Below are 12,453 nucleotides of genomic sequence, written 5' to 3'. Positions count from 1 at the left end.
CCCTAAATGGGTTATCTGAGGGAGTAACCAACATCTGAACCCTTTCTTACTAAGTTATACTATGAGGTTCTATGCAACAAAGTAGCAGTCCACAGCCTTCATCACCCTTAAACGTCTATTGACTTTAATTGATGCATTCCACAATAAGTAAGTCAGAACTACTACCTTTTTCATAGAACAGACCTACGGTATCGGATACAGCTTTTCCCCAGTGAATCAGTCAGGCTCTTCACCCTTGGCTTGTCACCATAACCAGCTGTTCTGTGGCCTCTGTATTGCAGATAAGATGCCAACCACCATGCATACAGTCATACTATTTCCAATGGATTCTAAATTATAGTAGAAATTCTTAAAATATATTTTTTTCTTTAATTTTGGACTTTTATCAGGCCACACCTGCCTTTTTTTTATATATACAACTTTTAGCTACACAAAGTTTTTTTTAATGAGTCAAAGTCATATGGAAGTTTATAGTGCTGCACGTTAGTGAATGGTTTTGGGGTTTACTGGCTTTTGACAGCCTCAGTACTAGTTATGTAACTTTGCGGTACTACTTTTATGTATAAAATCATGTTGGACTTTTTTATTACATGTCACTTGTATGATTTTATTTCATAAAATCGAATAAAGTAAATATTGATTGAGCGTAAAACTTAACCAATGTCCTCCTCCTTGCCAATTCACAAGTACTTTTGGCAGCCCGCAAGATGTGAGAGAGGCGAGGGAGATGGGATGAGTGGGACAGGGTGAGTGAGAACGAGGCACAAGATAAGCAATCGAGGGAGAGTGGACAATGCATGGTAAGGCATGAGACAGGAAATGTGGAAAAGGGGCACGAGAGGGGACAAGGTTGAAGAAATGTCCGAAAGCTGCACAGGAAAGGGGGAACACAGAAGAAGCTTAGATGGTAGAGGGAGAAATGATGCAGGGGAGAGAAGGAAAGCAAGGCAAAAGGACCACAGAAGAAGTGAAGACTGCAAGGCACAATGTGGTGTCCATACTACTCTACTTTAATATGGACTCCAGAATATCCTGCTTCTAGAATATCGTGGCCTAAAAATTGGGAGGCCAAGCATGGGTTTCTTTAATACATTCCACCTGTATGTATATGTGTGTGCGTGTGTGTATGTATATGTGTGTGTATAATATATATATATATATATATATATATATATATATATATATATATATATATATATATATATACACGCACACAATTTGTTCTTTGTGATGACGATAGATCTCAAGAACTATCTGGCATTTGGGATCTCAAATAAATGTACTCCTGCAAGATCTCCTGCTCACTTCCAGGGCAGAACACATCACACGATTAAAAGAGATTTTTTTTACCGGCTAGGTCAATGCTACTTAAATATAAGGACTTGTGTAACTTTGTCTGATTGTAGTGTGCCCCCCCCACCACCCCCCACATTTCCTCAAATGATGCGTGAATGACACACAGCGTATTGCCTTACATTTTTAAGCACTTAGAAAAACCTCTAAGCTTTCTGTCGAATATCGAAGCGGCTGGTTCTCTGTTTACTTGGTAACTGTACTGGTCAGTAAAGGGTCCACATTATCTTTGCCCATGCTCGTTTCCTTCATATTCGAAGTTGCCAAAGCCAATGACTCTCGCTCGACCATAGTTCTCCTGACAGAATCATGCCAACAGCTTCATTTATGCACTTAAAACAGAGGCATCAACTCTGACGCTTCTTGTCTTTCATCCAAGGACCTTCCTTCTCCTCCTTTGATTGGCCCTCTTGCAGTCCGTCCACTGTAGCGAGTCAGAGCTCGCTGACCTCCCTTTATATCCGCATCAGAAATTTGACTGAGATCTGGTAGTCCCTGGAAAATCCTGCCCTCTGTGAGGGAAGTTTAGTTGATTCAGTGTGTTGCCCTTTCACTCTTGATATCGTATGTCCATTCTTTTAAAACCCTACTCTGGGTTAACCAGAGGGCTCTACTTTTTTATAAACCTCATCAGAAATAGTTAATTATATCATGAATGCAGAGTTTACAGCGACACACCTCACACATGTGTTGGTATGAGAGACTCTCTGTACACCGCTTGGAGCAACGCAAAGGAATTAGGCTTCGCAGAAGGGGCTGGCAGGAGGGTCCATGGCCTTCCGCAGAAGTATTTTGTATGGTTTGAAAAGTTAGTTTGATAGTATAAGACTGGTTTCGACCATGGGAGTGGTGATTTCGTTTTGTGGCACATGGTGCTGTGGCCAAAAGTTGCCTTCTAAGCAAGTGCTGTGATGGAATATTCCTTCTGCTCTGCACAGATATGTAATGCTGATGCTTATGACCTCGGTCCTCTTAGTCATTCACTTCCGCCTCCGATTTATGTTTTTGTTTTTATATCTTTCCTTAGGTTGGGAAGGAAACTGTGCAGACCACGGAGGACCAGATCATGAAACGGGACATGCCTCCAGCATTTTCCAAGTAAGTTCACCTGTAAATCCTGTCCTCTCTAAAGACTAATGTAAGGGCAGTTCTATCTTCCTTGCTATGTAGTACAGCATGAAGGCTTAAAGGGTATTCGTGTTTGTGCACAAAAATGCAAGAGACACCAACGTTGGCACCCACTGTGTTGTACATGGTTGGAGGCATACACGTTGCTTTAGTGGCATGCCAAGGAAGCATTGTTTTTCTGCAGACGGAGAGATGCACTGACATTGTTCTGTGTGATATAGAGTACTGGAGACACCAGCATGCTCTATATGTTAGATGGGTGAAGACAGAGGCTCCACCTTGTAAAATAACCCCGGAGGATGGACGGTAAAGGACGTATTCTAAAGGCATTATAGAAGGGACATCACAGGAAGTGACATCACAGGAAGTGGTTTCACAAAAATGGCAGTACAGGAAGTGACCTCTCTGGAAACAACACCAGGAAATCAAATCACATCACCTGTGGGACTTTGAGGACTGCATCAGACAGACGTAGGAGCATAGGCAACACTCTAGTGTTATGGTTAGGAATGCATAGAGATATGTATTTTGCTTTGGTTCTGGGTCAGGTGGGTTGCCTGGAGTGTGTTTGATAGACTGGTACTACAGCAGTTGGCGGTGTACGGAAACTGGAAGTGGGTGCTAGGCTAAATATGGGGTAATGAAGGCTGCAGAAGGTGGCAGCTCACAGACGTGACTATGGAGTTGGGGCATACATTGATGCTGATAGTGAGGGACTAATACAGGGGTTTGGAAGATGGATAGAGGCTAGTAATCTGGGACTGTCTCTGGTAGGAGTATTGTTAAGTGTTGCACATTGTGAGATGGATGCTAGTGCAGGTGGGTTGTGGTTGAAGACCGGATTTAGCTTAGTTACTGAAGTAGAGTAAAGGGTTTGAAGAGTCTGTTTCTCCCTTTCTCACTCGCACTCTTTTTTTTTTTTGCCCTCTCCCTCACCTCTGTTTTCCGCCCCACACCCTTTTTGATCCCATATCGACGGCTTCCTACTCATCACTTCCTATTTTTTCTTTCTTTTGGACTCCGGTAATTATAGTCATGTATTTATCACATGAAATATAAAACTACAAATGCAGATAGTAAAGAAAAAACTGAATTGCACAAGCTCCTCACACGTGACTTAGAAAAATGTCCAGTCAGCTTCTGACTTTCTCTCTGCCTCTTTTTCTTTCTTTTCTATATCTTCTTTGTCTTCAGCACTTTCACTCTGCTCTTTTCTCAGTCCTTCCTTCCCTCTACCACTCCTTCCCATGTCATCCCTTATTATTTTCTTATTTCTGATGTACTATTTATCTATTTTATGTTTTATATTACACAGTATTGTGCCATGGAAGCCTGTTTGTAGCTCTGCATCATTAAAAAGTTATAGGTGAACATTTTCATGACTCTTCCCACAAAGTCATTGTTTGCTAATTTTCATGACTCCTCGCTCTGAGTCGCCATTTATCAATGAGGGTCCTGGAGGTGGGAACTTTTAGTATACATTTATCATTGGACTTCATAGTCAAGAGAAAAGTTCCTAATGGTAACCTGTTCTTTGTTAGAAGGGCATGTCCCTATGGCATCGGGAAGGTTGATAAAACCTCTTTGAAACAGCTAATTCCCTTTTAAAAGATGACAAATATGGTTGGTTTCGTGTATCAGACTTAGAAAATTCAGTTTGGCACTTAGTCCTCTGCTTTCTTATCCTGTGTGTCTTTTGAGTAAATCTGGTTTGAACAGTCATATTTGCCTAGATTGATCCAACAATGCAGATCGTGTATCTCAGGATTACTTTTAACAGGTAGTCCAGGCCACACTGTGCTTTAAAAATTGTGTAGAGTAGCATAATTGTTTAAACCACCTAGATTCAGTGAAGTTCTTTGAGAGCTTGGGTGATGTGTTCCCACCTTTTGAGATTAAGGCATAATCTGTGTGCTCGGTTTTGTATCCTCTCCAGTTTGAGTATATCTTTCTAGTGTGCTTTTAAATAAATTAATTTGCAGCAGTCGAGTCGTGAGAGGCCCAGATTCCTAGTGTCCAAGCTAGAGGAGAGGGAGAGTCCTTTTAAGCATCACAAGATGGAAATTCATTTTTTCCTTGCAATTGTTTAGATCTGGTGTGTTGTCTTTTTTTTTTTTTTGTATCCATATCCCAGGATTTTCTTTTTAACTGTTAGAGATGTGAATGGAACTGTTACTTAGTCCCTCAAGCACTTAAATGGGAAATTACTCATTTTCTCATCGATTATCCGGATTTCAGTTTTTGGTCCGTTCCAGTGGAAATTACTACTTCGTCTTCTGGTGAATTTGTTTCAGATGTATTATATTGGTTTCCTAATCTGAAGGCTTGCCCAGATGCAGATGAATGTCAATATCATTTGTCTGCATTTGGAATTGTAGTCTGGCATGTTAATGACATTTATAAAGTGTGTGTATTTGGGCACTGCAACAGTACCTCTCAAAACTACTAGCAAGGATAGAGCCGGGTGTTTACAGTGTTTATGAATTTTAGGATACTGAGCGATGATCCTGACCGCTGGAATTAGCTAGCTGGGACGGGCTTAAATATGCAGCATGGTTGCCTAAATTATGTGACTAAAAAAGTTAAATTATGCAGCATTCTGCAGCTCATTTTGTGATAGTATTACCTCTTTATTTCGTAATGTTAACACCTTGTAACACTATCTGTGGAAAGGTTTCACCTCCTTAGTAGCAGTCGGAGACACACAAATACCAACCAGCAGTAGAAAGATGACCATTCAAACTTTGCAAAGGGTCTTCCTCCATGTCGCAACACTTGTTACCACATCTTTAGTGACTTTTGAGCCATTTGAATAATAAACCTTTTTTTGTTAAAATTTGCAGATTAAGCAGCAAATGATGGATTATGTGGCAAATCCATAGTTAAGTGGATAACGCTGCTGCCCAAAAAATCGCAAACATCCAATGGCTGTGGCTATGTTCTAATTGATGCTGGCAATGTCTCCCAAGAAGATATTACAGTCATCCAGAAAATTATTGAAAATAGATAAATCCTGGACTCACAGAATCACCAGATAATCAAGTATGATGGCATGACTCACAATATCGAAACCCCAGAGAAGCCAAGCAGCACCAGGGTGGCTACCTTGCCTATGTTATTAATCACTAAGGCTTTATCACATGGAGCCACAACTACCACCTCATTGCTCGTACACAGCCGAAAGTTAACCCCAACGAGTGTAAAATCTTGTTGGTTTCAATAAACGCCTGTAATCAGGCATGCTTTTTTTCTTGATGAGTTTGGCAAGGTATTACAGCTGACAAATGGTATTATAGTTCCCTAGATTTTCCAGATCCAGAGAAAGCTTCTTTAACAAGGGTGTTTACATGCTCTGATTCAGCTTTGCACAGACTGCGCCTCTGCATAGGGCCAGAAGAAATTGTAAATATTGGAATCGATAGGCGGAAGATTGTTTTGAAAATGTTTTCTTTGTAACAGATCATGGGGGAACCAGAAGGGCTGTTTAGGCCCTATAGTTTTGTAAACTCTCCATCCTCTACCTCTTTAAAATTAGCGATCATGCTATTTTGCATTTTTATATAGTTGCTCCACATTGATGTCAGTGAAGATTCATCTGGGTGCGCTTTCAAAGTGGTGCCTGACATGCTTTGAAATGCGATGGTTATTTCTCCTCAATGTCAGATTGAATATTGAGCATCTTGTCAAAGAATGGAAGCAGATTTTCAGAATCAGTCTGAAGTATTGTTGGTCATCTTTGTTGCTGTTTGGAAGATTTTAAACAATTATTTTGTTTGATTTGTCGATTGGTTAATTCATTCCATATAGTGCACCTTCTGCACTCTCTAAGGAGATGTGTGTTCACTTCGCCAATGGACCTTTCAGGCTTGTATATTGGCTTCATCTTGAGATTTCTATAAGTTCCCTCCACTTTTCTGTAGCATCGCTCCTTTTCTGTTTAGGTTAGTTAGATGTGTGTCAACCATTTATTTGTGACTTTATGTCTGCGATGGGTATTTGTAGGCAAAGGTGTGGCTATAGCATTCCATGTCCTTGTGGAGTTCAGGTGGAGGGAATGGAAATCTAGCACAGGGGGCTAGATTGGAGTCAGCTCAGTAAATTGGGCAGACTCCTTGAAGGTTTCTAAGAATTTGGTTGAGGATAGGTCCTTCCAGTGGTAATTACAGAGACTTAAGGAGGTTTGGTGTATCCATTTTGGAATTATGGTGTTTTAGTTTGAATTCGTAACAATGGTGATCAGGTTAAGGTCAGTGAAAGATATTGCTTTAAAAGCCTGGCCTAGGGTGTTCAGGGAACAGGAAGTTAAAGGTATGGCCTGCAGTGTACTTACTTATGCCTACTACCCCTCCTGGCGGATAGACCATCAACCAGGACTCTCCAGCCTTCTCTTTTCTGGGCTTTTCATTTAAGTTGACTCAAGGTGTAGCCCATCTCCTTACAGTCAGCCTCGAGGCCTCGACACCAGATGTTTCTACGCCTTCCTCTTTTCCTTTTCCCTTAGAGTGTTCCAAGTCAGGGCTTGTGTGTGGTGTTTAATGCTGGTTTGTGGAGAGTATGACCGTTCCAGCTGAGTGCTTTTTCATGATTTCCTTATGAGCAGGGAGTTGGAAAGTCTGCTGCCATAGGCCATTGTTGCTGATTGCGTTTGGCCAGCATATTTAGAGAACTTTCCTTAGACACGTGCTGATGAAGGTTTGGACTTTGGTGGTGGTCACTGTTGTCCTCCGAGTTTCTGCTCCGTACAGAAGGACTGCCGATGGTAGGTGAAGGCCTCAACCTCGTCAAGTGCATCACCTGCAAGAGATTTTGCAGTTGTGCTGGCTGTGTTAGCCTTCAGGATTGTAGTTTTTCCGCTGTGGATGTTTAGGCCAACTTGTGATGATGTGGCTGCCACTTTGTTGGTCTTCTCTTGCATCTGCAAATGGGTATGGGATAGTAGGGCCAGGTCGTTTGCAAAGTCCAGGTTGTGAAGCTGCGCCCAAGGTGCCCACTGGATCCCATTTCTTCTCCTTTCTGTGGATGTCTTCATGATTCAGCCTTTAGCCAGTAGAAAGAGAAAAATTGAGAGCAAACAACCCTGGTTGATTCCCTCCTCATTCAGAAGGCTTCTGTGATGTGTCATCCATTGCTAGCCTTTCCCTCATAAGAGTTTCTGATGATTCTTACAAGTTTATCTGGCACACCGTAGTGGCAGAGGAGTTTCCAAAAGGTTCTCTGTCCACGCTGTCAAATGCCTTCTTATTGTCGATGAAGTTGATATATGCAATCTGGTCAGTTCAGGATCTATCTTTGTGGAAGCGAGCTTGCTGGTCACGTAACTGATCGTCGATTTGTTCATTCTTTCTGTTCAGGATGATTTGTCGGTTCTGTCCATGCTGTCTTCAGCTTTAGCCTGACCTTGATAAGGTGATGGTCTGACGCCACTTCTGCTCCTCTTGTCAATGTCCCATCCTTTAGGGACCTTCGGAACATCTTAGCAATGCAGACATGGTTGATGTGATTCGCTGCTGAACGTCTGGTGACACCCTTGTTGCCTTATGTATTTTTTTTGTGTGGGAATACACTACCTGCTATCAATAGACTGTTCAGGGCACAATGATCTGCAAGCCTTTCACCATTCTCGTTCTTATGCCAGGGCCATGGTTGCCCAGGATTTCTTTGTACCCAGTGTTGATGTTTCCAATCTTGGCATTGAGTTCCCCCAATAGTATGATGATGCCTCTCTCTAGGTATTGCTCCAGGATGGACTTTGAGTCTGTAAAACTGCTTTTTAGGTCTCGCCCTGGAATTCGCATCCGAAGGATGCGTCCAGGGTTGGAGACTTATAGTTATCTGACACGGGGGAATGAGGACAAGAAACTGTTACGAGCTTTTGAAGGCAGATTTGGGTGCGCGAATGCGCACGTTCCGTCCCGCGCTGTGAACATGCGTGCGCATATACACAAACAGCAGACAGACACTCGCTCACACCCTCTCCCCCCCACAGTCACACACACAGACTCCAAGACACATACATACATACACACACTCACGCACGCTCACACACATACACAGCCCGCCACCGCCGCACGCACACACACACATGCCCCCCACCCTCGCAGATCATCAACAAGGCGAAGCCACACTCACCGGCTTCCTTGGTGCGGCGGCGGCGGCTCCTCTCATCGGCAGCTGCAGGGCCCGGCAGCAGGACTCTTCCTCCCTCCTTCGGCACCGGGGCGCAGGGTAGGCTCCTGCCTGCTCCGGTGCTCCAAACAGCCGCGGCTCTTCCGTGGGAGGCGGGGTAGGCTCCCGCCCTCCTACTTCCTGTTTCCGGTTGTCCCGCCCGGCCTGCCTGACTTCCTGGTCGCAGGCCGGCGGTGCGAGCTCTGAACTTGTGCAAACGAAAAGTGCATAGAGATGCAGTGCTTGCCAGACCTCATTAACTACATGGTTATGACGTGGAAAGCGCTGCTCTATTCACTCAGCCTTATTTTTAATGAAATCTCGCCCGTGTACTGCATCCATGTCGGAGAAAACAAAGCAAGTACCGGAGCTTTACAGCACTGCTCGTCCGGAAGAAGTGCAGCTTAAAACAGCTCTCAACAAATGTGATAACTACTGAGAGCCTTAAAGGCAGTTGTGGAGATGTTATGCAAGGTCTGCCCAATTATGAATTTTTTTTATGTGAACACTGTGCTTTTTGTCTTTAACTCAAAATGTTACAGCTGAGAGAGTAAGTTCAGTCATGCCCACTATACTTATGGAGACCAATCTCATGGTATGTATATACTGGAGCCACTGAAACTGAATTGCATAACAAAATGAATACATGAACGCACAAGACTAGTGCACACTTCATTCCACAAAGATTTCTCTTGCAGGGGCAGGTTAGGAATTTTCCCTTGCATTCTGGCAGATGTTTTGTTTTTCCCACTAAATAAAAGTAACACTGCCACTACCAGCATGTAAAGAAAAGCAGGACTGGATGGCCTAGTCTGGAGTCGATCGGTAGGGTTACTGCACAGCCTGACAGAGCAGGATTTCATAATGCTACAAGAAGGGCAGTGCAGCCGGTGACATATTCTTGGGAATAGAAACATATTCATTATAAATTCCACCACCCCACAGCAGCAGTGTACCAACAAGCGGTGGCACACCAGGTCAGGACATTGTTGCCAACCTCATGAACAGAAGTGTGCACCTATTTGCTGAGGTGCATGAAAAGTGGCAACTAATGGAAGCTTTACAACCCCATCTTGCTGCACTTCACATGATGCTGCCGTTACCTCAGAGGAAGACCTGCCCTCTTGAAAAGAGAATTCACCATGTGGAAAGGGGACGTGGCCTTAGACATGCAGGGCTTTATGCAGATAAACTGCCCGAGGCCCTCCTTCAGTTTTCAGACCCCCCCCCCCCACCCCATCCGTTTGCAAATCAAATGTACATATAAAAATTATTTGGACACATCATTAAAATGTTTAACTTTTCTACAAGAAATATTGTATATGTACTTTTTTATGCAAAGAAAATTTAAATACTGCATAAATGACTTTTCTACAACACATATTTTATATGTACCTTTTTATGCAAAGAAAATTAAAATAGCGCATAAATAAAACATTGCCATTTACAGTACTAATAGCTCAAACTTAAATAATGCGAGACCTATTGCATTGCAAATGCTTGTTTCCTCTTGTTAGCTGTCATTTGTAGGTGCATAGCACTATATAACATTCATGTTGATCCTCTTTTTCTGTGTGCGGAAGGTCACTGTGATGATTCTGGGACCGTGAGCTTCTCATCCAATCAGCTTTGTTGGCTGCTGGAGTAAGCATCCGTGCTACTCCCAGAGTATGTGGGGCATTCTCTTTCACGTGTCCAGAATATCGAAGCATTCCTCCTGGAGCCAGTCTTTTCTGTCCAGACTGTGTCCATCTGGTTTCGCTGATGCCAAGCAGGGCAAGGTTGTATTTTTTCCATCTCTCTGCAGAGTGGGTTGGGCAAAACACTGGTTGTGAAAACCCTAGCAAGTGTGTTTTTTACAACTTCATTGGCTTGTTTATAGCCCAAATGATCCACCTAGCACATGCAATCAGCTGGCAGAAAGATGTTTTGTACAAAGAGTTGAGTGGGATAAGCTCACATCTAAAATCTGCTTGAGGAATGTTATAGTATCCACGTTTTTGGTATATTAATTTGAAGGTGAGTGCAACTGAGACGTGTTAATATTTGAGTGAAGTGTAGTAGCTGGTTTAGGTTCTTTATGCTGAAGGGGGACTACAATGTTAAGTCTTGACGACGTTCAGGTGGAGAGACTGGAGCATGGAGATAGAAACAGTCTCCGCCGGGGCACTCAGTTTTGAGTAGCTGTGCGCTTTTCAATTCCATTCATTCATTCATGGCCAAAGAAGCAAACTGAAGGGATTTCGGGGGTAGTTTGGGAATTGTTTTTATCAGACACTTTATACATTTTCTGCAAAAACAAAACCATGCAGCATCCAGTACATACAGTAATTGCTGCCACAGGTGTCCCCAATACATCTTGCTGATCTTCATAACTTTATTCATTAGCAAGGCCATCATCTCTCCAGCGTCTCCATATATAACAGTGTTTACAAGGACAACAGCTTGCTTTGCGCACCTTTCCATTGTTGCATGCAATTCTTGTCAGTGTGGGGGCTTCTGAGTACTTCCTTTTCTGTTCGATATCCCTTTCTGCAATTGTGTCCTTTCCTATCAGGGCATCCCCCCCCCCCCGGTTCTCTACCCATTTTGCCACCCAGGTTTCCAGTATTCCCAAAAGGACTGCGCTGGGTGTTCACTCAGCACCCGGGCCAACAATCTTCCTATTGCTAGCCAGTATTGAGAGGTTATATTTCTAAATTACGTGAAAGAAATCAACGTTTTGCTCTCTGCAGCGGAAACACATTGCTCTTTGTTGGATGAGATACCCTGATGTTGCTTTGTGTTGTAAACAGGTTGAGTAACAAACAAGCATTTACAATGCAATGGTTTTGCCTTTGTTAAAGTTAGAGCTATTGGCATTGCTCTTGACATTATTTTTATTTATGTTTTTTTTAACATAAATAAATGGCATTGTCATTTACAATGCCAATAGCTTAATCTCTCGCAAATGCCACACACAAACACCCACAGAGAGCCCCCCCCCACACACACACAGAGCCCTCCACACACACCCACACAGAGCCCCCCACACACACAGCCACACAGAGCCCCCCCACACAGAGCCCCCCCACACACACCCACACAGAGCCCCCCACACACTGCGAGCCCCCCACACACTGCAAGCCCCCCCCACACACTGTGAGCCTCCCCCACACACTGTGAGCCTCCCCCACACACTGTGAGCCTCCCCCACACACTGTGAGCCTCCCCCACACACTGTGAGCCCTCCCACACACTGCGAGCCACCCCCACACACTGCGAGCCCCCCCCACACACTGCGAGCCCCCCCCCACACACTGCGAGCCCCCCCCCACACTGCGAGCCCCCCCCCCCCACACTGCGAGCCCCCCCACACACTGCGAGCCCCCCCCACACACTGCGAGCCCCCCCACACAGGAATGACTGGAGAAGGCCAGGCGGTGCGGCAAGTAAGGATGGTGGGGAGGGGCTTTTCTGCGTGGCCAGAGTCCAGTGGCAGTACATTTCTGGTCATGGGCCATTGAGCACAGCTCCCAGGGATCCAGCGACCGGACAGTCTCCACTGTGTAGGTAGGCAACAAGGCGCAGAGCAGGCACCGGGAAGGGCAGTCGGAAATAGCCAGTGCCCGCTTTGTCTGAGAAGGCCGCCTAGGAGCAAGATAGCAACGCATCCCACGGCCAGCAGAGCAGGTAGGCCCCAGCAGAGCTGTAGGGGTCTCCCCCTAGACTACAGTAGCCGCACCTGCACCTGGGGACGCCCGCCCCTACTCCCTGAACCACCTCTCCCAGGGCGAGGTGCCCCGCAACAGATGCTAGAAGAAAAGG

At 44.4% G+C, this 12,453-nt stretch overlaps 1 protein-coding gene across 4 annotated transcripts in view; it reads left to right on the top strand.

Annotated features, from left to right (window-relative positions):
- VCL (vinculin) overlaps nucleotides 1-12,453 on the top strand; it is a 342,221-nt gene that overhangs the window by 111,849 nt on the left and 217,919 nt on the right. For all 4 annotated transcript variants that reach the window (XM_086921833.1, XM_086921831.1, XM_086921832.1 and 1 more), the window contains exon 2: nucleotides 2,381-2,451. In XM_086921833.1, coding sequence (XP_086777959.1) covers nucleotides 2,381-2,451 — 71 coding nt within the window. The remainder of the gene's footprint in view (nucleotides 1-2,380; nucleotides 2,452-12,453) is intronic.

The sequence above is a fragment of the Lissotriton vulgaris genome, chromosome 5, assembly GCF_964263255.1.
Source record: "Lissotriton vulgaris chromosome 5, aLisVul1.2, whole genome shotgun sequence".
Lineage (NCBI taxonomy): Eukaryota > Metazoa > Chordata > Amphibia > Caudata > Salamandridae > Lissotriton > Lissotriton vulgaris.
The sequence above is the reverse complement of the archived record's forward strand: the minus strand, read 5'-3'. Positions and strand labels throughout refer to the sequence as shown.